The sequence below is a fragment of the Pan troglodytes genome, chromosome 13, assembly GCF_028858775.2.
Source record: "Pan troglodytes isolate AG18354 chromosome 13, NHGRI_mPanTro3-v2.0_pri, whole genome shotgun sequence".
In the NCBI taxonomy this organism is placed as follows: domain Eukaryota; kingdom Metazoa; phylum Chordata; class Mammalia; order Primates; family Hominidae; genus Pan; species Pan troglodytes.
In genome coordinates this window covers 67576468-67601536 of record NC_072411.2, presented here as the reverse complement: position 1 = coordinate 67601536, position 25069 = coordinate 67576468, and the positions used below count along the sequence as shown (strand labels likewise).

Here is a 25069-nt window from a genome sequence, read left to right as displayed (position 1 = left end):
TATTGCTCTGAGAAGATATTTGGCAATAAAATATAGAACAAAAACCCTCAAAACCAAAACCCTTCAAATGGAATGAAAATATACTTATTAAAATTGTCCTTATGCGATTGTGTGAGATATGAACAAAAGAACTCCATTATTTAATACCAGATACATCACAAGAATCTTAGGCTAGGAACTCGGATCTTATTTTAAATACATTTCTTTAAAAAATGTGAAAATCCTCTAAAAGTTGTAAGCCTCAATATTTTTCTAGATGTTTCAGCTCAGAGATCTCTCTTCAATAAAGAACTTACCCCCGAAATGGAATTATTTAGAAGCCTAAACCCAGTTTTTTCTCACATGAAATTATTCTATTGGAACAAAACACCCATGTTTCAAGTAGAGAAATACGAAGAAGAAAATTTAAAAAATAAACTAGTTAAGGGAATCCTGAAAACCAGGAACACCCTGCCAATTGCCACGATGAATTAAAATAGCCAATGCCCATCAGTGTCTTTAATAGAAATAAAATCAGGCGCATCATGAAATGTCACCATACCTGCGTGCACTATATAACGACTACGGCACACACGCTGTAAAATCTTCACTCTCAGAAATAAAGCACACTTCATTTAACTGCTGCAAAACACTGCTGCAGAGAACCCCAGTACATTTTTTTCAGGCAACTGATCCAGCTTTCCACCAGCCCTGTGACCTTTGAACTCCCTTCTGCCCCCTCCTCTCGCTTCTGCAGTCAAAGCCTCCGAGCTGGTCTCATTTGCATAAGGCTCAGGCAGTCCTCCAGCAGCTGAAACGGAATGCTGGGTAAGGAATTGTGGAACTGCGGTTCTGCCAGGCTACCTGAATCACGGGACAGCAGGAATACGCGATGGGGAGTGGGCACGGGTTTTACTGGGCTGTCAGCATCACATTTCCCCGTGTCTATTAATGGATAAACGATTTTAACGCTTTGTTTTAGAGTCCTATTCTCACTGCTTACTCCCTCCCCACCAAGAGAAGCTGTCAGCAGCGACTATGGTAACCAAGGAAACCCAAATAGTCAAATGCTTCATTTAAATACGTGTGGAAGGCCAATTTTAAATTTTCATTAACTTCCCTTGTTTTTGAAACACAGCTTTTTTTTAAAAATTCAAATACATATTGCACGTATAATCAGGCACATGGGGTATTTCTTTTTGTTGCTGTGGTTTAAACAGCATCTTACAGGCGTAAATTTATATTAGTCACTACACAAATACATGAGGTCACTATAGTAATTCTGTAAAATGTTAAATGTGCCCAAGTGTCTTAGAGACTATCATCCTAAGTGGTGTCCAAAAATTAATTGTAAAGAATTTAGGTCCCAGGATGCCTTTAAAACAATACAGCAGTCAAAATGTAGAGCAAAGTTAAACTATGTATTTAAATCTAAAGATTCATATAGCAGCAATGCTTGTCTGTCTTTGGCAAAGATATTCAGTGTTGTGCTATTATTTGCTAGTTATTTCTTCCCTTATTTTGCTACACACAACAATCTCTCTATTTGAAACATAAACTTCTCTATTGCTCATAAATGGAAGAAGTGGTTATTTTCTACATAGAAAAAGTCATGTGTGTACATATTTTATAAATATACATAAAGACACATAATCTTTCTAAATGGTAAGCCAATGAAAATATGCATCATCAAATAATCTCTTCTCTTAAAAATTAAGCAAATTTGTTTTTCTCTAAATATCAATGAATAATATTTATAAAATAAAAGGTTTTGTGCAATAATCTTTTCCATTTGTCAAAAGAAATATAATATGAAAAATTAAAAGCACACAACAAATAAATACAGATATGTGTTACTAAAGTATAAAATACATTGTTCTAATAGTGTTATTTACATTTCAAAATTTCCTTGTTTTTAAATTTTTTAATTCAAATAATTAAATATTCCAAACCTTCCTTTTGCAGTATACTAACACACATCAACAAATTTTGAATGATATATTATCTAATTTATAAGACATGTAAACTATTGCAATACAGATTGTTTTAACACTGGAAAAATAATTTTGAAGCTTTTCATGTGAACTATTTGTCAGTAGTATTCTCTTTTATATTATTTCTGCATACACAGGAGATTAAAAATTATTGGATGAATTTATTTCTTACCCATAAATTTTTAAAATAGACTAAATAACTTTTCAGTTTAATATAATGATATCAACATTTCTCTGTCACATCTGACTACATCGACAATTTAATCGCATTGGGTCAATTCAAGTGCATCCTTAATATTATACACTACAAATATCTTGCAAAGTTTTTGTTTAAGGCAAAACACACCAGCCCATTCTAATTTAAATCCAGTCAAACACAAGGAAGTGTTGGAGTAATTTATAAAATCACCAACCTGTTCAAATAGCTGTAGTCTTAGTCCTTGCACTCTTTATTCATTAGGATCCAAAATAAATGATCATTTTATCATATGTGTCAGCATCACCGAAGACACAGTTCTTCCTGGTTCAGAGGAATCTTCTTAAATTTCCCAGCCCTGTGTTTTATTGCTTGTACCATATGCTTTATTGTTCAGCAACAAGAGCTTCACTCTGCACAAAGACTCATTACCTACTGCTTGCTGCACGGCATCAGCCTCACTGAGGCTGCCTATATGTGATCACATGGAGTTTTGTCTGAGAGAGCCAGGCGTGCCACTGACTTCACTGTGTCTATGGATATTTTTATCATCTGAGGTCTACTAGGAGGAAGGAATAACAGATAAGGAAGCTGCTCTAAGTCATTAATGCAGCACAACTTATGGAAATCCCTTCACAATATTTTTTTTTTTATTATAGAAAATGTTTGAGCAAGCTCCAAAAGAAGTTAACTAGATTTTATTTTAATAAGAGGTTGAATAATAATTTAAGGAAGGAGAACTTGCAAAAAGCCATTTCCTATCTCATATTTTCTGAAAGTACTTTGTACAAATGTTATTAAAGAGCCTTGTGCTACTGAATGATTTGGCAATATGTTTTAACCATTAGATTGCTGGCATTTCTTTTTCTTGGTGTTTTGTTTTTTGTAAAAAGATAATTGCTGTTTCCTTCAAAATATCCTCAATTAAAATCTCAATCACTAAAAGATACTATATGTGAATAAAAATAGATATACTAATTACTTTTGATAAAGTAGATGAGAAGGTGAATCTTTTTTATTAATGTATATAGATGAAGTAGATGATTAATTTATCTTTTCAAAAGATGACACATTCCTAGAACAGCTGACTTAAAGGAACAATGCAGATTTCAATTTAAGTTCTAAAGGACATATGGTTTTTATTAATTTTTAAAATTGCGGTAACTTATTTTAGACAGCTTACCTCAATAAAGCATATGATTTACGTTATCTGATTTCAATGTTAACAAGTAGTTTCAGGGAAAACTATTCAACATTTACAGGAATTTTCCACCACACAAATATTACATTAATATATATACAAATATGTGTGTGTATGTGTGTGTAGTCAGATTGCCTTTCTAAAAATTTTTTTAAATATATAAAATTATTTCTCAAAAACTGAAAATGGAATTTGGATTTCCAAATACAGAACTATTTAGTTATTGGAACTTATTTTAAAACATCGATTTCTTATCTCTTTAATGACTGTCTAAATTAAAATGATGTTTGAAAGCTTGTTACTTTTAAGTCTCAGTGAAAATCTTATGACAAATACATGCAAAGTGCAACAAAGAACACACACAGAAGGAAAAGTCAGAAGCACTATAAATACAGGTGAGAAAATAAATTTTCTGAATAGTTAGATATATAGTAACTTAACGGCACTTATAAATAATTCAGTAATTAAAAAGTGAATATACATATATATGTATATTTGCTTAAGCCTTCCATTAGTAAGAAATTCTTTTGGGGCAAAAAATATTATAACTCAAAATTTTTTGTGTGTCAATTGAAAGTTTTAAAAATAATTTAAAACCAGAATAGGTATGGTTAAGTAGCTTAGCTTTTAAATACAATGAGTTAATACCTTTCTTTATGATATTATTTGTAGGGTTAGCATTGATCTAGAATGTTTATGACTTAAATAAATGTTTATGACTTAAATAAATACCTTTTGATGGGTTTTTCTTAACATTGAAAGAAATATTCATATATGTTTTAGATACCACCATTTTAATGCATTTGTCCCAAAATGTTCATGTTCATTTTTAGCACAGCATTAGAGCTATGCTAAAGCTGCAAAACTTTGGGGCATTAAAAGAAAAGGGCTTATAGTATACTTCTGGGTTCTTAAGATATGTACATCCTAGTTAATATATTTGATCATGTCACCCATGCTAATGTACAAGGAAGTAAACAAAAGGCAGCCATTTTTTTTTTTTTTTTACTGCATCACTTCAAAAACATTGAAATAAAAAGGTTGCCCAATGGAAGGAAAGAATCAGCAGAAAACTAAGTTATTTGCAAGTTTTTATAAAGTGAGAGTGGGAGAACAAGAGCTGGGAAATTGGGGAAAAAAATCCACATATATGTGAAATTTGTGTGTATATATGCAAAGGAATAATTTAACAATAAGAAAATAAATACAAGGAATATGAAAATAGCTAGCAATTAAAACACATTGCCAGTAAAATTGTGAGTCTCCAATGGGAAGTCTATAGTGTATGGTTTTAAATATAAGAAGTTGACAATTTATTCATGTTGAAAAAGATATTTAAAGGTGGATATCAGAACTAGAAAGAGATAGAATGAATCACGGGATGGTAATAATCTCTCCAGGTCGGCTATTCTCATAGATGACCTTGGTGAGTTATTCCAGTATCTTATGCCTTAGTTTTCAAGTCTGCACACCAGGAACAGAAAAGTCTTTGGAAAGTATGTCATGGAAACCTATAGCAATAATTTGTACTTCAGTTCTTTAAATTGGCTTTAACCAAGTATTGTCAACTAATATTAATAAAATGGAAAGATATGATATAAAATCTAATGATTGCTTAAAAGAATTTTTAAATAAATTATTCTAACAACACAGACAAACAAGTATAATAAGTAGATAGGATTTTTGGAAGTAAGAGGTGATTTTTTTTTCTAATACATGCAGAAAAAATAGAATTAAATTTAAGAAGTACTATGATGTGAAATCTCATAAAATTGCCTCAGGATAAAAAAAATTACAAAATATGCCCACCCTTCTAATCAAAACTCTGGAATCAGTGAGATGGCAACAGGATAGCCCCAGAGATTCTCAAATTACACAATGAACAATGGTGGCTCTGCTTATAAAACAATTTTATGGGCCAAGAATTTTTTAAATATGAAATTAACAAAGAAACACAAGATCATAGCTTTAAGAAGCAAATTCCATCCAAGATTAAAAGGATGTTTTAATTTACTTTGGCATATTAAAAGCTGTGAATTGGAAAAAAATTATGTCAACTCTTACAATTGACTCTTTGTTAGCTTGTTTTTTCTCTAAAGACAAATAGGCCTCATAGAATTCTTTTATTTACTCCCCTTTCCTACAAAATAACCAAACCTTATCAGAAGTAATCCAAAATATTTGCTATCCAGTTCTTGCAGTAATTTAGACATGAGCTTATGTTAACTGGACGATCTCTTGAACATTCCACTGCATGAAGAAAGATTTACTAACACCATCACCTGTGTTTCCTGGAACCATATTAACTGGTATGTATACCACTTGCTACTATTAGATTCTCCCTTGATGAGGCTGGATTTTCTTGCTATATTTTCTTCTCCTTCACAACACATTCAGAGAAGTCAATAAATTGGCTACGTCAACCTCAAAATCCAGGACTAATTCAATTCAATTTAACAAACATTTATTGAGAAGATACCATGTACCAAGCTCTGAGAGAGTTGCTAGGGATATAAAAATGAAATATACACTGTTCTCAAGAAGATCATAGTCTCTTTAGCTTAAAATTAAAAAAATGTGCTGAGCTTGTTATGTGAAAGTATTAAATGGTACTTTTTAAAAAGTTTGCATATTTTATTGAGTGAATATGTATTTTATGTATACATTTATTTATTTTCAATATATCTGCTAAAATCAGAAAAATTATTTTTGTAATTTAAAATAATTTATCAAATGTCAAATTGTAATTTATCCTGTTACTTTTGGATATTATAATTTAGAAGAGACAAAACTTATCTTAATAATAAGATATTTTAAATAAAATAAAAATAATGGCTACAAATTCTTTGCAATTCTTTTCAGCCAGAGGTAGAGTCTAATTTCCTCCACCTTTATTCTTAGTTGGTCTGAGTGATTTGCTTAACCAGTAGAGGCTGCAGCAGTGATGCTCTGGAAAGTCCAAGTCTAGGTCCTAATAAACCCCGTGGCTTCCACTTGAGCCTCTTGAAACACTCTGTCCAAGAACTCTGAGCTGCCATGTAAGAGGATTCACTGCCCTGAGGCTGTCATGCTGGAGAAATCACATATAGGCATTCTGGGAGAAAAGGGAGTTCCTAGTAGTAAGTGGTACTTTGGGAAAAGCCCAGAAACAAAGGCAAGAGCTTTACTAACTATAACAAGAGGGACTTTGAAGAGACTTGGGTGACAGGAGATTTAGGCATGTATTGGGACTTTGAAGGAGGATGTCTGGTGCTCTCTCTTAGATCCTTCTGAAGCTGAGTGTGAGAAGATGTTTGCAATATGCAGGACATTGTAAAGTCACCAGGGGATAAGATAAGAGGTATGGGCAAAGTAATGAGTAAAGAAGACAATTTTGGCAGTTGAGGAGAGGCTAGCCTGGTGGAGCACTAGGGCAGCAGCTGGGATCTGGTGAAGAATCAGGGAAAAACAATGGGGGCATGAAATACAGGCGGTGAGAGAGGAAGGAGAAGAAAGGAATCCATCAGAAAGAATGATGAAATATTTAAAATTGTTTAGATAAACTGGTCTCTGATCTTATTGATAGCCTTAAAAGTCAATGGTTCAATCATTAAGCTGCCAATTAGATCCAAAAGAGCATTAATGAAACTAGTTTTGTTACATAGATTCAGTAATTTCACAGGTATTTTTATTTGTATTTGCCTTAGTTGGTTAAACTTTCCAGCATTGTGAAAAAGTATTAGTATCAAACATTGTTCATGTTATGTTTGGGAGGCTGAGAGTAACTGTAAAACGATAGGACCTCCCTTAAATAAAGTACGCAGTGGACAGTGTTTATATTTTTTTCTTGTGTCTGATTTCCAATTTAGGAAAAAAAAAAGTGTGGAAAAGACAAATGTGTTTTAGTTATGCAAAGATAAAAAACAGATAATTTTGGATAATGCAAACTAAGACTTAAAACACACACACACACATGCATACACACACATGCCACCATTACCTATTGAAATGAACAAGCCTACTGGAGTTTTACCCTTTCGGTTTTTCATTCTATTTGGATATTAGACTACCAAAGCAGCAGATGTTAGCTTAAGTGGCCAGTGAATGGCCATTCAGAATGTTGCAGGTTAAGTGGTAGGGATAGCTCTATAATTGCTGCTACTGCATCTACAATATGTACATAAATCATTTGAACATGGCTGTAAAGAAGTCTTTATACAAAGTGACACAGAGAAGAAAGTATCCAGATTTTTTCCCCATCCTTAAGTCTCTATCATTACAAAGGCATTAGAAAACAGCATTTATCGAGAGAAAAGAATAAATGAAGCAAACCTTCTCTCAGAGAACACGAAAGATACATTTATTTCTTAGTGACCATAAATGTTGACTGTAATGATTTCTTCTTATGCTGAATTAGATGTCTAACCTGTGACAAAATAAAACATGGAGTAAAATAGCATATGCTAAAGTCAAATATGAACTGAGCAGATTTAAAAGGAAACAGGACTGATGGTTTTTCCATCAGTCCTATTATTGGTTGCACCATAAGTAAAAGGGTTATGACACTGCTTTTGGGGTCAAGGCATAAGAAAAAGAATTTTCTATATTTTATTTCACCAATACAAATCCACAAATACTTGGCTAATAGAATGAGCATATGTTTATTTGTATCACAGAGATATACAGAAACAACTTTGGTATATTATTCATCTGGGTTCATTTATTGATTTATGCATTAATTCATACATTCATCCATTTTACATTCACTGAGTTCTATACTCTTGGAACCAAGTTCATTGTTCTGATACGTTAGGGAGATGGCAGTCTGCAAGCTAAGTGGCTCTCCATCTAGAGGCAGGGATAGATATAAAGAGACGTTACAGCATAATGAAACGAGTTCTATAATTGAAGAATATATAAGAATATACAGCCTGGGCAACGCAATGAGCCCGTCTCCACAAAAAAAAATTTAAAAATTAGTTGGATGTGGTGGTGTGCACGATACTATCTAAAAATAGCTAATAGTTATCAAGAATTTACAAAATCCAAAGGGCTCTGCATGTATTAATTAACTTGTAAAACCATCACAACAAGCCTATGAGGTAGCTACTTTTACTATCTCCATTTTACAGATGAAACCATTGAGGCATCATGAGATAGAGACTGTAATCCAACCCAGGTACTGTGGTTTTAACCCATTATGGCTCTACTGTGACATCTTATCTAAGGTAGTCATGGTGGGCTTTGCAGCAGAGTTGACATGGGAAATAAATCTTCAGGAATGAGTAGGAGTTCTTTTATGGAAAATAAGGGTATTCTAGGCAGAAGGGCTAGAATGTACACAGATATTGAGGCATGACTAATGTATGTGTGAAGGAAACTAAAAATCCCTCTGAAAATGCTAAGATTTTTTTTATCTCGATAGGACTGTGCATTTGTAATGCTGGAATGTTTGAAATGCATCTTAGAGTCTGTCTGTAGTCATACAAGGTATTTGACTGGTTTGATTACGACTGGGTTTTATTAAATAACTCAGGAGACTCTTAAAAGAATGAATTTGACAGAGGGTTTGGAAGATGGGAGATTCATAGATTTTGTCTATGAACCCAGATAGACAATTCTGTCTGTCACAGTTAACTTTTAAAAGCACAGAATTTCCCTCAGTGGCCCGATTAAAGGTTAAGAAAGAACAAAGAGTGCTTATTTTGTTTACAATAAAAGTTCAAATCTCGAATACCATCAATTGAACTTAATTGTAATGCTCATGTAAGAAAACTATATAAAAGTATTCTGTGCAGATTAAAATCATGCTCCTGATCAGGAAATCCACCTCCATGCTTTCTATTAATCATATAACATGAATAAATACAAGAAATAAATTAGATTTCTCCTTTAGGCAAATGTTTTAATGAGCTTAATTCCATGGCTTGCTATTAATGCTAGTGGCTGGCTTCCTTGATATGAGGCATGCATTTTCTTTCTTGTTCATATAGTCAGCTTCCTATTTAGTATTCATTATTCAGGTCTATTTTTATCAAAGAGCACTATTACATGAAACCATGATCCAAACATATTTGGCTCTGTTTTTTATTTATGGAAGGAAGGGAATTATACAGCCTTCTTACACTGGGGTATGATTGTTATATACACATGTTGTTATAGTACACGTGTTCCTTCATATTAGAAGGTAGTGGCACTTAATTCTCATGGTCTTGCTAAAGGACAGATATTCTTTTCACACCTTTATTAGTTTAGAACATCAACATTTCATTCAAGAAAAGCCCTTAGCCTTGTAAACAAACTAGTAAAAACAAGTTATTTTGATAACAGTCTCAATAAACTCTACTTAGATATTCTAAGACTTTCTTATGTGAATAGCCAAGTATGTGGTATTAAGAACAGAGAGAAGTATAAACACATTTTATTGGAATATTATGGCCCCTGATAACTTTGGCTGACAACCGTGGATACTACAGCAACCGCTACTCTTTGTAGGCCATAGCATGATTTGGATCTTTGCCTCTTTAATTATTGATGATTATCTATGGAACATGCAATTATGATAGCTGAGACAAAATTGGGCGTTATACTGCTACTGTTTCCCAGTCACTCACAGTGAGGTGCTTTAAAGTTGTCTCTATATATTCATTGCATCATATTTACACAATGTTTATTTGCCCTAGGAAGCCTATGGCTACATCACTCCAATTTACTATATTCTATGGCCACTGTGGAACCAGGTAGCAACAAGAAGAATGCAGTTTTAAATACAAAAAAATTTTAAGAAACCACATTTATAATAATTAAAGCTTTAAATCACCCAAATACATTTAACAGATATTTATATATAGTAGGATATATACATATTTCCTATATATAGTAGGATATCAGATAGCGATTAAAATCAGTCATCATGATTTTGTAAAAACAATAAGAATGTTTACAAAATAATAATTAGTGAAAAAATTGGCCAGAAATACAAACAAATACGATGACACCTAATAGGTATAGAAAAAGACTAGGGAGAAATATAAAAAATTTAAGGGATTGTGTGCTAGTATAAAACAATATGCACACTGTGATCTCAGTGTTTTAAATATACATGAACATAAAATAATAGGAAAAATACAATCAAAATTATAAAATCTCTTAGAATTACAAAATAGGTCATTCTAATTTTCTACTTTGGCTTTTTCTATATTTTCCATCTATCTGTTATTAATACAATGACAAATTTAATATTAGAATTATTGTTGTGATGGAATTAGTTGTATTAAAGTTATTTTAATAAGAAGAAAAGCATTTTTTAATGGAATATTGTTTAAATAATTGCAACTGCTGTTATGTTTAAGCTTTCAGATATCAAGGAAATTGATCTTTGCTACCACTCTCCACCCATAGGCTGAATTTGAAACTTGATACCATACTAGGATCCCTAAAGACTTGATTGCTTTGATTGATGAACAGATTTCTTTGAAAATTTTCTGTAAGAAATCACACACTATGCTGCTCTTCTAAATTTGCTTCCCAGGTACCGCAAGGGGGTTCACGTAACTATTTCCATTCTTTCCCTAGGTGGCGATAGACCAAAAGGGGTGATTACAGGTGGCACATTTAGGTGTCAGGGAGTGACACCACAGAGCCAGCTGCCAAACCCTGCATGATGATAAATTAGTTTACTTGTCTGGGGGGAGCGGGGGAGATTTTATTTTCATGAAAAATTACAAGGGCACTACAGGGATGTGGTACTTGTTTAAGTTGGAGGAAGATCTTCAGAAGCTACAAAAATGTGTAGCTGGGCATTATGTAGTTTCACATGAAATTTAACAGCAGAAACATCAGAGAAGGCCTGTGGCACATGTGTCTAATTGGAAAAATATTAGTGTCTTAATACTATGTCTCTGTTATGCTCAGAGAGTGCCTGGAAGACAAAAGTCTAGCAGCTGAACTCGTGCTTTCTTGCTATCCCAGAGAGACCTGGTGCTGAAGTTTTCTGAACCTAAGCATATAGTCACTGAATTTTGTTATGGTTATTAATTGTGATAAAAGAAAAACTTCAGCCAAATTAAATTTAAAGGAGTTTAATTGAGCAATGAATGATTCGCGAATTGGGCAGCCCCCAGAATCACAGCAAATTCACAGAGACTCCAGTGCAGCCACATGGTGGGATAAGATTTATAGACAAAAAAAGGGAAATGAGGTACAGAAACAGCTGGGTTGGTTACAGGTTGGTGTCTACCTTATTTGAACACAGTTTGAACACTTAGCAGTCTATTAGTGATTGAAGTATGGCCACTGGGTTGCCCAAGACTCAGTTATCGTTACAGGTGCATACTCCTAAGTTAGGTTTTCAATTTTGTCTGACTATTAAGCTAGGTTACAGTCCATCCACTCCTCCACCAGGATTCACATATAGAAGTATGGGGTCCTTCTCAGCCATATTTAGTTTGTTTTAACAATTGTGTACTAAAAGAGAACCAGTCATTACATAGTGTTTCCCAGGCAACAATTTGAGAGGTAGTTTTAATTTTTATTGCCCAATAAATCTTTGGCTACAAATAGGAGAGTCTGGTATAGAAGCACATTTTCAGTCTATAGCACAGCAGTAATGTTCATATCATCCTCTGACTTCTCACACTGTCTTCTCTCCTTCATCAGGTTAACTCTCCCACCCTCTTGAAGGCTCAGCTCTAAAGGGCCCCCTCTTTAGAGCCTCTTCCCATATCCTTTTACATGGAGTGAAAAAACTTGTCCCTTTCACTCTCTTTCATGTCTCTTTATTACTCTACTATAAATTTTATGACACTATGCCTTATTACTGTGTTTGTATTTCTAGAAAGATATTAATAAACTACAATCTCAAGAACAAAGGCCTTGTCTTATTCATATTTATATCTTTAGAGTCCACCACAAACCTTTACCATGAGAAATGCTCAACACTATTGAAAAAGATTTTGTGAAAGTGCTTTTAGAATATAGACATAAAGTGGACACAAGCTTTGAGACAGCTATCTTTAGAATGTGCTGGTAAGATTCAAATTGCTCAGAGGACAGAATTATTGTTTAACACTTACTTCCAGTTTGTGTTTTTCAAGCTTGTCTAAATGAACCAGATGAAAAGCTGGAGATACTGCATACACTTTTTCTCCCCCAACAACAGGGTTATGAGAATTGGATCAGACAAAATGTTTTGCAATTTTTTTCCCAGTTGCAGCTGTTCCACAGCTGGTAACACATTTTCAGCCTTGTTAAAAATTTCTCCTACTGATAAAACTTCTTGGGCCCTTCTCTCAAGCACCAATCATCATTATCATCCCCATTGTCAATGACTTTTCTCCTTTCCCTCTTTTTCTTTCAAATGCAGAAGAGATGTGCTTCAACCTTTCTCCATGTCTGTCCAAGACCAGTTCTGTGATTTTGCACACAGTTATCTAACATAGTCTCTTTGGAGTCACAGGTAGATTTCTTTTAAAATAGGGACACTTGTACATCAGGGGGTGTTCGGGCTTTTCTAATGGCCCTTTGTAAACATTTTTACATTTTGGATCAACACATCAGCAAATACATAATACTACTTCTGTCAACAAAAGCTTTCTGTCAACTCCTGGGCATGTGTTAAATAAAAATCGAAGTTAGAATAAAATGTTCATGTGTTAATTAATATTACATATAAAAGGAATTTTCATGTATATTCATTCAGAATTAATTTCACTGGACTTTATTAGTATTTAACATAAGAAATACTTATTGAGACATTGATTAATAATGAGAATCCCCTGCCCATCCCAGTTAAACCTACAACAAACAGACCAGAAAGAAAAAGGGCTTACAAAATAGAAATTCCTTACTGGCTTTTTGCCTATCACAACTGTCTATTCTTTCCGTTTAAGAGAAAGAACATACTGTGGGGTAGCAAATATTAAAATTTCAGCTTGTTGTGGAGAATTTCCTAAGACAAAGGAAATTACAATGTGGACTGTATTGCAGCAATTTTGTAAACACTGGCATTAAATTCACTGAAGAGGGAGTAAATGTAATATTTGCAGAGAGAATACAATCCAAATGAGCAGTCCATTTTGGATTCAGTGAATAAATTACCAATGTTAAAATGACTTTTTGTAGAATATCAAGAAACCAGAACAAACAGAAGAATCATTACTGAATTGAAAAAGTAAGAAATTACTCTTGAAGAAGAGAAAAAAAAATCAACCATTCTCATTTTTTGAGCTCAATTTCATATGGTCTTTTAGGGGGTTCGTGTGTCCTAACTTGAATAGATTCAACCTTTGATGGACTCGAATTTTCTCCTGAGAAGTTTTAAACATTTGCTTTCATCTTTAGGTAGACATGAAAGGTAGAAGGACCACTTACTTGTAACTTTATCCAGTTTTACTGACGGCAAATGTAAGGCATAAAGATTTCAAGTGGCCACTTTCCTAGTTTAAACTAATGCTCTTTTCAACTCAAGTATTCTGACTTTTTATTATTTAACTGCAGAAAAATTTAAATTTTATTCAAAGGCAGAATTTGACAAGTAGTAGTCCTTACTAACTAATATAAGGAATTAAAGTACTTCCTTTCGTATGTAAGACAGATAGTATTTAAAGGCATGTTTTCTGGCCCTAAATCCACTATGCAAAAGTGGACAGCTATCACTAAATATAAAAGTAATAGCATTTTTTTGCTTCTCAAATGTAAGCTCCACTGAGCCAAATCACATCATGAACACTAGTGAAACAAACAGTTTAAAGCGATTAAAGACATACCACTAAAAGATTAGATCTGCAAGCCAAGTACATAAATGGAAAAAGTCTGGTTTACCATAAGGATCTGCATTTCACATCTGATCGAGCAGTTAACAAAATTATACATAGATATTTTGAGCTTTGCTTTTAGAGAGTACACCTGATTACTGAATTGCTTTGCTTCCTACCTAAAACAGAATGATTTGAATAACTCAAACTCCATTTGGTAGCAAATGCTACAAAACTGCAGTTATGCTTCCTGTGGTTTAGGTGGACTCTATCAGAGTAGATAAGTTGGCTGTAGGGAATAGAGAGACTCACTCAGTGGGAACCAGATGGCTTAAGGGCAGAGAGAAAAGATAGTGTAAAGCTTGGGTTAGCTACAGAGTATCACGACAGAAGAGGATGCAGGAAAAGAGAAAGATGAATAAGGATTGTTCATGATAGTTATAAAAGTTGTGGTTGAGGTGATTGCTAGCAAAAGGTAGTAACTACTCAATTCTCTTCCTACACAGGCTAGTGACATGGGTAATTTTCAAAACGGCTTTACAAAAGTCACTGAGTAATTTCTTCTGCTTCTAGGGATGGCTATATCTATACTATTTACATTGATATTCCTATTCAATAAACATTTTTAGGAAAGAAGTCCATCATTCCACCATATAACAAGGGGAAAATTTCCAGGTAAAATAATAGAACATTGTGAGCTCCCTAAGGAAAGCAATAGAACCTAATTGTAATCTTTGTCTTTGGATAAGGAGTACAAAATGATCTGTCAGTTTAAGAAAAATATTGGCTCACGTCTGTAATCCCAGCACTTTGGGAGGCCAAGGTGGGTGGATCACAAGGTCAGGAGATCGAGACCATCCTGGCTAACTTGGTGAAACCCCGTCTCTACTAAAAATGCAAAAAATTAGTCGGGCTTGGTGGCGGGTGCCTGTAGTCCCAGCTACTCAGGAGACTGAGACAAGAGAATGGCATGAACCCAGGAGGCAGAGCTTGCAGTGAGCCGAGATCGTGCCACTGCACTCCAGCCTGGGCGACAGAGTGAGACTCCATCTCAAAAAAAAAAAAAAAAAAGAAAGAAAGAAAAATATTACATTCAGAGTAATTTCATAATATGGGACAAATAGAATAGGAAGATACTTAAAGTGCACAATACATTTAATATTTGTTTTTATAGATCTCTTGTTTTAATTGTATTATTTTACATTCTAATGTGTCAAAGCTAAATGGTGACAAATAGAGCCTGATTTTCCTCATTAGCACCACTATTAGTTTCATTACACATCCCTTTTCTTTTACTTGTGAATGACTCTGGGACTCCTTCTATAAAGTCTATTAATAAATTATTTTTTGTTCATTTTTTAAAAAATATCAGTTTCCCAGCATTTATCTTGGTCTAGTGTATTTAAAGTTTTATCAGTTAGAAAGCTAAAAATTAAGATAGTAAAAAGCTTGTTCAACTGAAGACCATATCCTATTTCACTTAGCCTTTATCTATGAGGAGTATTACACCATGTAGAACAAGTGATCTTAAAGGGGACACTTTCAGCAGTAGAGATCAACAGTTGAGAGACTGTATTATTTGTATTTCTCACCTTCACAGACCAAGCTCTTTTTCTAGTACCAGAGAGATTTATTAACAAAAGTGGCAAAGTACCAATGAACCAAAATTTTGAATATAATGAAAATAGTCAGAAGAAATAAAAACTCCTATATTCCAATTTCTATATGATTAACAGGCAAACTAATTTGCTTTTTTCTTCTTTGCATATTTCTGTCTCTCTCTCTCTCTCTCTCTCTCTCTCTCAGTAGTCTCTGACACATCACCTTACTGAAGCCTATGCTGCCCTCTAGTCTATGCTGTACCATAGATGATTTAGATGAGTTCGTAGATTTGGTTAGTTGGGAACTATACCACTGTCATCAGTCACATTAGAGTATCCCTTTCAGCAATCTATGCCTATCAGAAGATTAATAATGAGAATAATCATGGCAAGATGAATGTCATTATAGGTCATCACGTGTACAGCTCCCTTTGGAGATGCAAAGATTGATTGTGGGAACTAAAGAACATTAGATAACTGAGTGCTGGCAAAATTAATTTTCCCATTCACTATAAATTGAGTAATACGTAAAATCATTGACACTTTCACATGCATGCTGTTTACTTTAATTTTTTTAATTTGTAATTATTGTGGCTACATAATAAACAAGAGGAATCTGGTGATTTGGCTAATCAGAGTAAATATGTGTATATTCATGTAAATGTGTGTGTGTGTCTTACAAACTCTTTTATTATCTTACCTGAACATTTTCCCCTTGTTTAACAGTGGAATGATGGATTTCTTTTCTACAAATGGTTTTTAAATGGAAACAGCAATTTAAATGATACAGATATGGTCCTCCCAAAAGGCAGAGAAAATTGCTCACTAACTTATGTAAAACCTTTGAAAATATACATGCCACGATAAAAGGTAAACCTCAAGCTGGTCATGTGGACTGCTCTTGTGCTTTCAGATAACCCTTCATCAGCAATTATACATTTAAATTCTTTTAAGATCCAGGCTGGCAGTATATTTGTATGAGCAGGTATAAGACACCAGCAACTGTGACAATGGCAGTGAATGAGTAGAGTATACCCAAGGACATTGATATTCAGACTGTTAAACTCCACCATGCTGGCCAAATAAAATAACCAAGTGTTGCCATATTCTCTACTCTACAATAGTTTTTTTTCCCCCCCCTTAATTTTTCAACTCTCCCTGTGGTCCTGATTTTCTTTTTACATTGTTAGTGGCTTTTAAAAAATCGGCATGAATACCTTCTCTTTGTATAGTGTTTATTCTCAAAATTCCCTTAGTAACTTATGGAACTATTCAGGTTGAAAAAAGGGAAAAATGGCCAACATTAATAAGAATATTAACTCTCTCTAACAATATTGACTCCATTTAGCAAAGTGAAAATTAAATAAGAAACCAGATTCCATTTTCTTCACACCTCTAAACATAACATCAAACTTTAATAAATGCAGGCTACATAGTAAGAGAATTAAATGCAAGCCCCTAAGGGCAGAGGTTTCTAGGAATGTGCTTATAATAGAGTTTCACCTGGGATTCAATTAAATATTTAGTGAGAATGGCTGAAAGGAAGGCACTGTGCTGAAAGCTGTGGGGGAGGCAGAGATGAATACGACACAGTTTTTGTCCTCTAAAATGTCATGATCAATGGCAGCCAAAACATTTAACTTAAGAGTGTGGGGTATATATGGTTGTGGGGGGAGCTCCCTCCTCTTTCTCCTCCAGCACCAACCAACTGGTCTATATTTGCACAGTCCTATCATCCTTTCCCCCAGTTTTACAAGATGAAGCATGCTTTTATTCTTTTCAAGGCCAATCTTTCCTTAAATGCCCTCGATCCCATTTTCTCCCTCTCTCTAACTCCCTCTCCCTCTTTCTTCACAGATATGATACTACAAACCAGGAGTCAACAAGTTCTTTCTGTAATAAGCCACACAGTAAATATTTTAGGCTTTTGCAAAACATATGGTTGCCGTCACAAGTACTCAACTCCGTTGTTTTAATGCGAAGGCAGCTGTAGATAAACAAATATATAAATGTATGTAAACAAATGAATGTGTCTGTGTTCCAATAAAACTTTATATGTAGACATTAAAATTTGAATTTAATAAAATTTTAATGTGTCATGAAGTGTTCTTTTCTTTCTTTTTTTCAATCACTTAAAAATTTAAACCACTATTTAAAGGCCATATACAAATGGGTAGTGAGGCAGATTTGTACAACAGGCCATAGTTTGCTGACCCTTGCTATACAAGATTGCCACTTTTGCCACCCTTCCTTTTCGACTTCCGCTCAGCCTATAATCACACTGAGGAGAATATTAAAGATATTTAGCAATGACTCTGGTTTCTAACCAATCCAAATAGATAAGTTCGTCAATTAGAGCTGGTACCAGCTGTAAACAACTATTGGGTAATTTCAGTGTGTTCAGGCTAACTATTAGTTCAGATCACACCCTCTCATTTTATTCAAAAGCCAAAACAAGAGAAGCTCTTCTTGCATTGCTATATTGATATTGTTCCACCCTCATTTTATGTCCAATATTTTTGAGAATTATTCTACTTTCTCATCTCTCACTCAGATTCAATAAATCTTCTCCCACCGATCTTTTAAAACTGACCTTTTCAGTACAGATTTTCTTTTTCTTATTTTTCTCAGACCTTTGGAAATGTTCTATTTTTGTCACTCACATTACATTCTCCTAGTTTTCTTCCACCTCTCTGACTTTTGATTCTTGGTTGCCATGCAGGTCCCTCTTCATCCAACCTTCTCTCCTGCAACCATTCCCACTTGGACGTCCCCAAAGTTCTTGACCCACTACTTCCTGCTCCCCTTCTGTTTGCCTTGGCAATCTAATCCATTCTCAGAGTTTGACTTTTAGTTTTTTGTAGATGACCTCCATATCTACGTCTCTAAACTTGACATCTCTTTAGACCTTCAAACTTGTTTCACCACTCGGATTTGCCTCAGAAATTGCAAAGTCAGTGTGTCAAACAGTGAACCTATAGTCATTGCCATCATACATCCCTCTCCTCTTGCATCTCCTATCTTAGTCCAATAACACTATCCCAGTTGCTGAATCCAAGAAACCTGGAATTACCCTCAATGCTTTCCTTCCCTACCCCTAATTTGACTTATTTAGTTACTAATAATCACTGACTTTTCCTCCAAATGTTTCTCAGTTCCGCACCTTCAGCAGCATCCCTGCTACTGCTGTCTTCCCCTTAAGAGACCACGGCACCGGTCTAGTCATTGGTGCCCCTTTTCACAGTGTTACCAGGTAGGCAATCTAAAACACAAATCTAAACCAAGGAACTCCCCTGCTAAACTCCTGAGGGACACACTGTGAAGATACTAGGCATGGCACCAAGTCCCTCCACCATCTGGACTCCACTTCCTGTCTAAGTCTTACCTTTGATCATATTCTATATTCTTTTTTATTCCCCAATAATAGAAGCTGAATATAAAATGCAACCTCATGCCTTCATGAAATTGCACATGCTCTTCCTATTATCTGAAATAGCTCCTCTTTTCTTCATCTGACTAATGCCTACTCACATATTACGATTCAGCCTCTGAATTCACAAAACTGGGATAAGAGCCTTTTGTCATTGTTTCCATTTTATTTGCCCAATTGTATTGAAAGTGGTCCTTCTCACCTATGTAACCATCCCAGCTTCACCATCAATGAGTAGGCAAAGTATGGCAGGTTAGTCATTGACTACCCAGCTCCTAGTCCAGTATCTGGCAAACAGGCCCAAAAGAAGAGGCTGAATGACTTGGCAAGCCATTTAGAGGCCTCTAGGAGAAAAGGGTCAGAAAATATGCCACAAGAGTCATATTGCTCGCATTCCATTCTTAGTGGCACAGCTTACTTGCTCTATGGTTTTGGGCTTTGTACTTTTGAATCCAGTTTCCTCATTTGTAAAATGAAAGCTCAATTCATTCATGAAAAAGTATCTATTGAACACATGCTATCTATATTACAGGTATTATTCTAGGCACACAAAAAGTCTTACCCTCAAGGAGCTTTCATTCTGGTGGAAGTGGGAGAAAAAGGGGACAAAGCAAATAAGTAGGCAAAAAGAAACTAAAGTATACAGTATATCAGATAGTGGTAAGTGATTGGAGAAGGAAGTAGAGTCTTGTGTTGCAGGGGGTGGTAAGCAATTTTTTTCTGATTAGGGAAGGGTGCATTGAGAAGCAATATTTGAACAAAGACCTGAAGGAGGTGAGGAGGTAAGCCAAGAGAATATCTGGGGTAGAGAGAATTCCAGAAAGAAGAAATAGCAAATGCAAAGGATCTGAGATGTTCAACGACTAACAAGGATGCCAGAGTGTTGGAGACGAGGAGCAAGTGAGGGAGTGAGGAGATGAAGTCAGATGTGGGTGATGTGATCAGGGAAGTGAGAAAATCAGCAGACGGTGTTATAATTTGCAGGGAATTGTAAGAATTTTGACTTTTACTCTGAGTGAAATAGAGTCAGTGGAGAGTCCTGAGCAGAGGAATAAATGATCTGCCTGAAGTTTAAGATGACTCTGGCTGTTTGAAAGGAGAGCAAGGTGGAATCAGGGGCCTCATTAGGAGGCTATTCCAAACTTCCAGATAATAGATGATGGTGGCTTGGATCACACGGTAGTAAAAAAATGATTTATTCTGAATATTTGTTGGAGTAAAGCCAGAAAAATTTGCTAAATGTTTGGGTGAGGAAAAAGAGAGGACACAATCTTGAGTCCAAGGATCCTCACCTGTCCAATTACAATAATGATGTTAGCAGTTTGTTCTGGGAAAGACTGCAAAGATTTTCAGAATGATGGGTAAGAACAAGAGTTCAGGTTAGTTCAAATTAACTTTGAGATGTCTATTACTCAAGTGGAGATGTCAAATAGGTAGTTCTATCTATCTCTCTATACAAAAGTTGAAGTTCATGGAAGGATTTCAAGCTAAAGATAAAAATTTTCCAGTGAACAGATAATATTTAAAGCCTAGGTAGGAAAAAGAGGCAGTCTAAGGACTAAGTCCTGTGTACTCCAATGTTTAGTGATTGAGGAAATGAGGAAGAACCAGCACAGGAATATAAGAGGCAGAAAATGTGATAGGAGAAAAAACAGGAGTGTGGTTTCCTGGCAGCAAAGAGCATCTTAAAAAAATGAGGAGTAGGGGGGATTGTGTAGCATGCATGAGGGAGTGATCAACTCTCTACAACTACTGATGGGTCAAGTAAATGGATGACTGAAAATTTACAATTAGACTTAGAAACGCGAAAGGCACTGTGATCTTCACAAGCAGTTTTGATGAAGTTGTAAAGACAATGCCTGATCAGAGGATAAATAGCTCTTTGAAGGAGTTTTGCTAAGCAGATGGGGAAGAAATGGGGCAGTAGATGGAAGGTGACATGGGGGAAAGGAAACTTTTCATTTGTAAATTTTTTTAAAAGCCAGTATATTTATATGCTGATAGAAATGATATAGTAGAAGGAGATGATGATGTAGGACAGTGAGGCATCTGCTGGGAGCAGTGTCTTTGGGTAGCCACCAAGAAATGGGACCTACTGCACCAGTTGAATAGCTGGCTTTGGATAGAAACATAAACATCCATAATGACAAATGGAAGGTAGAAATTTTGTGGGAAAGCCTATCGAAGTTCTATTCTGCTTTTATTTTATCAGTGAAATGGGAAACAAGATCATGAAGATGAGGGCGGAGAGAAACTGAAGTTTTGCAGTAAGAAAAGAAAGAAATCTTCTGGATAGGGAGGAAATGAGTGGATCTGAGAAATAAGAATTGGTGGCTACCACCTATATTCAGCTGAAATTAGTGGTTATGAATTTAAATGGAAATACCTTAGCACAGTTGTGCACTTTCTCCAGCCACGTTTGGCTGTATGAAAATAGGTATAGAATATGGGGTCATACCAGGCATATACTATAAAGCAAGAGAGATGGGCAAAGGGAATTGAAAGTAAACTTAAGGAAGTGATTACAATGATAGAGCATGAAATTTAGGTTATTTTAGTAAGGAAGGATGGACTTGGAAAGGTGGTGGGATCAATGCAGGGTAGGTCCCAGTGAGGTCGAAGAGCTATAGGATTCTGATCGCTGGAAGAAGAGAGCTAGAAAGATAGGAGGTAGAGGCTAGACAATGACTGCTTGAGATTGAGATAATGAAAAGACTACAGTTACTGGTCATAAAAATGTCTATGGTACATACATAGGAAAAAAATGAAATGTAACAGGGTTGGAGAACATAATCACAAAACTACCACTGGAAGAATCATCTACATGAACATTGATATTACAAATAATTACGAAGGTATGGCCAGGCACATTGGCTCACACCTGTAATCCCAGCACTGTGGGAGGCCGAGGTAGGCAGATCATCTGAGGTCAGGCATTCAAGACCAGCCTTGCAAACATGGTGAAACCCTGTCTCTACTAAAATACAAAAATTAGCCGGGCATGGTGGCACACACCTGTAGTCCCAGCTACTTGGGAGGCTGAGGCAGAAGGATCGCTAGAACCCAGGATGCGAAGGTTGCAGTGAGCCAAGATTGCACACTCCAGCCTGGATGACAGAGTGAGACTCCATCTCAAAAATAAAAAATAAAAAAATAAAAATAAATAAATTATGAAGGTATGGTATTAGAGAGAGAAAAACAGTGAGACAAGAGCTAACATTTTCAGGGAAGGAGAAGGTGATAGAGGGTCTCAGGATGACTGTTTAAGAAGATAATGATAATTTGCCCCTTTTAGGTTGGTGAGGATTAAAGGAGATGTAACTACAAAGTGATGATCAGATACCTGGTTCATGGTGAACTCAATAAATTTTAACTTTTATTATCCTATTGCATCCACAGTTGACAATCGCCTAACTTCTTTTTCAAAAACCAAAGTATATCTCACCCTATACTGATTGCCTGAGGATGAGCTTTGTGCTGGAAAGCATGGTTGGTTTTCTGTTCAGATTACTGAGATAGCTGCAGGGTCTCAAGTGGGTGGCTTAAGAGCACCAGGAAGTGGAATCCTGTCTTGAGACTATTTTACTATATAACACATTTACATTAATTGAGAATTCCATAAGATCTTTATTCAGATGTTTGCAGAAAAACTAACAGCTTTCTTCTCTTTCAATTAAATTTCCACTTGAGCCACACTGACCAACATGCTGATAAATGAAAGATGTGGAGAGAGAAATGTAATCCAAGATTCTGTGTCAGAACACTGGCCTGCTCAGCAGCCTGGGTTCCCCATGTTGTTATGATAAAGCTTCTCATAAAGTTTTCTTAAGCAAGGAATATAGCTGTCTTGATGATTTATCATTGTGCCATAATAATTAATAGGTTAGATTCCCCAATGAAAATAAATATGAATGTTTTTTCACACTTTTCATATTTATTGAATTTATGTATTTGTTTTGCAACTCTAAAAATGCTTTCTGAAGCTCTCCTTCTATGTATCTGGCTCACCTGAAAACAGGTTGACATCACAGCCTAAATGTGTTTGGAGTTCTGAGATTTTTTTTTTTTTTAATAATTCGTATATTCTTTTTTGCTACAAGAAGCAGAGTGGTAATCCAAGGTTTCACGGTATAGCCATACAGTTTGGAAATCAGCACTTTATTAAACATACTTTATTTTTACTTGTTATGAAGTGCCACAGTTTTAAATTCCTCTGGGAATACAACTTTGTTCTCCCAGCTTTCTATTTTAGCAGCGAACAGCTAGAATTAGACAGGAATAGCTATTAGCAAGATCTGCAGGGGCTTTTGAAACTGACTGCTGCTGTTACTGGATACACATAAGACACATGTGAGAGTTTTTATCTTAAAATTTCTCCATCTCCACTTGTGATTTAGCACCAAGGGACAACAGAGAAAGAAAGATCAGTGGCAGACAGAGGGCAGCAGGAGTTCCCACTATTCACTTGGGTATAGAGGGAGACTAAAAGATTTTGTGAAAAATAAATAAGACATCACGGAAATAAGGTGCGAAGGAAACTTCATTTTCTCCTGGTGGGAACTTTTCCAGTGTCTGTTTCAACATTGTTTTATAGAGCTCATATTGGGGTTGGGAGAACACGTAACAGTATGTCAGCCTAGGGCTCTGAATTGAGATGAAATGACTGGGGGTATTAGTTTGAGTTAGCAGGGGTGAAACAGGAATTTCAACACTCCATGTGGGAACAACCTTGGAATTACATCTAAAGCTCGGGAATATTTGGAATCAAAGAATGATAGCGTAAGAAGGGGGCATAAAAGCTGTCCAGTTCTGGAGGCAGATGATAGAAAAAGGTAAGGAAAAGTAGATCTAAGAAGTTGATTTCAGAATTGAAAAAAAAAAGTAAGTCTTCTTTGGAAGGGGAGGTGGAGAAGGGCAGGTTATGTGGTAAAGCTAAAATTGCAAGGAAACCATGTTTGAGAAAAAGCTTATATCCATCATGTTCCCAAATGGCTGTTCTTGCACAGAACAATCGACTCTGAAAGCATTCCTTGCCCAAGGAGGGATGGTAGCCTCCCAAGGACTAGCCAGTGAGCATGTGCAAGTGACAGAGGGAGAAAGTAGGACAGCAAGGAATGGGCAAGATTCAGGATGGATTGTGCCACATTTATCCGGTGAAAATATACCTACATTGCTCTAAATATAGAAACTGAAGAATAGTGTGCCTTGATGGTGTTCTGGAAAACAAGGATGAATGAATCTTTATTTCTACTCAGCAAATGAAGCCTTTTTTTGGTTTGCTCTGTTGTCAACAGGAACAACGTAAGCATATTTTAGTTCACATTTATGTGAAACATAAAGCAAATTAGAACAGCTAGAATTTATTTGTCCCAGGAAGACAATGACTCTTAGCTAATTCTAAACTCTTGGCACTTAATTGAGCTGTTAATACCATTCCCACTCTATTCAAAACAAATTGTCCACTCTGTTCCCCTTGATTTTTCTTTCTCCCACAGGACCACATTATAATTTATCCACAGGCTCACTGATACATTGAAATGCTCTCTAAAATAGAGTCTTATTTATAATAATATTCTACAATATCAAAGTAACATTTTGCCTCTTTTCATTTGGCACCCATATCTTTCTCTGTACTTTTTTAAATCTTTCTGTTCATGCATTGCCATTGTCATTTAAAAATGTGATGGATTTTTTATTAATGTCCTTGTTTTTGTCCTCAAATCATTGACAGTGATCAGCATGGTTCTGAGAGGAATGTTTAACATTTCACTACATCTGAAATTCCTTGCTAAGGCTAGGGATATTTAGCCAGACCTTAGAATATTCAAGGTCCTACATGTATAATGGCAATTTAATTGCTAAAGATTTAAAAAATGCTTCCCACTCTAAAATGTTATAATTCCTCAGCGAGGTGCGACAGACTACAGAAAAACCA

General features: G+C 35.3%; 1 protein-coding gene across 3 annotated transcripts in view; it reads right to left on the bottom strand.

Annotated features, from left to right (window-relative positions):
* The window catches only part of CSRNP3 (cysteine and serine rich nuclear protein 3), a 208531-nt gene that overhangs the window by 104151 nt on the left and 79311 nt on the right, over positions 1–25069 (bottom strand). The window contains exon 1 of one of the 3 annotated variants that reach the window (XM_001144204.7): positions 2387–2475. The exons of 1 other annotated variant lie outside the window; for it this stretch is intronic. Coding sequence is in view for 1 of the 2 variants with exons in the window: in XM_009443625.5 (XP_009441900.2) it covers positions 542–614 (73 nt within the window). In the remaining variant the exon portion in view is untranslated. Of the gene's footprint in view, positions 1–541; positions 783–2386; positions 2476–25069 lie in introns of those variants that run through there. One more of the 3 variants, XM_009443625.5, reaches the window with a different exon arrangement.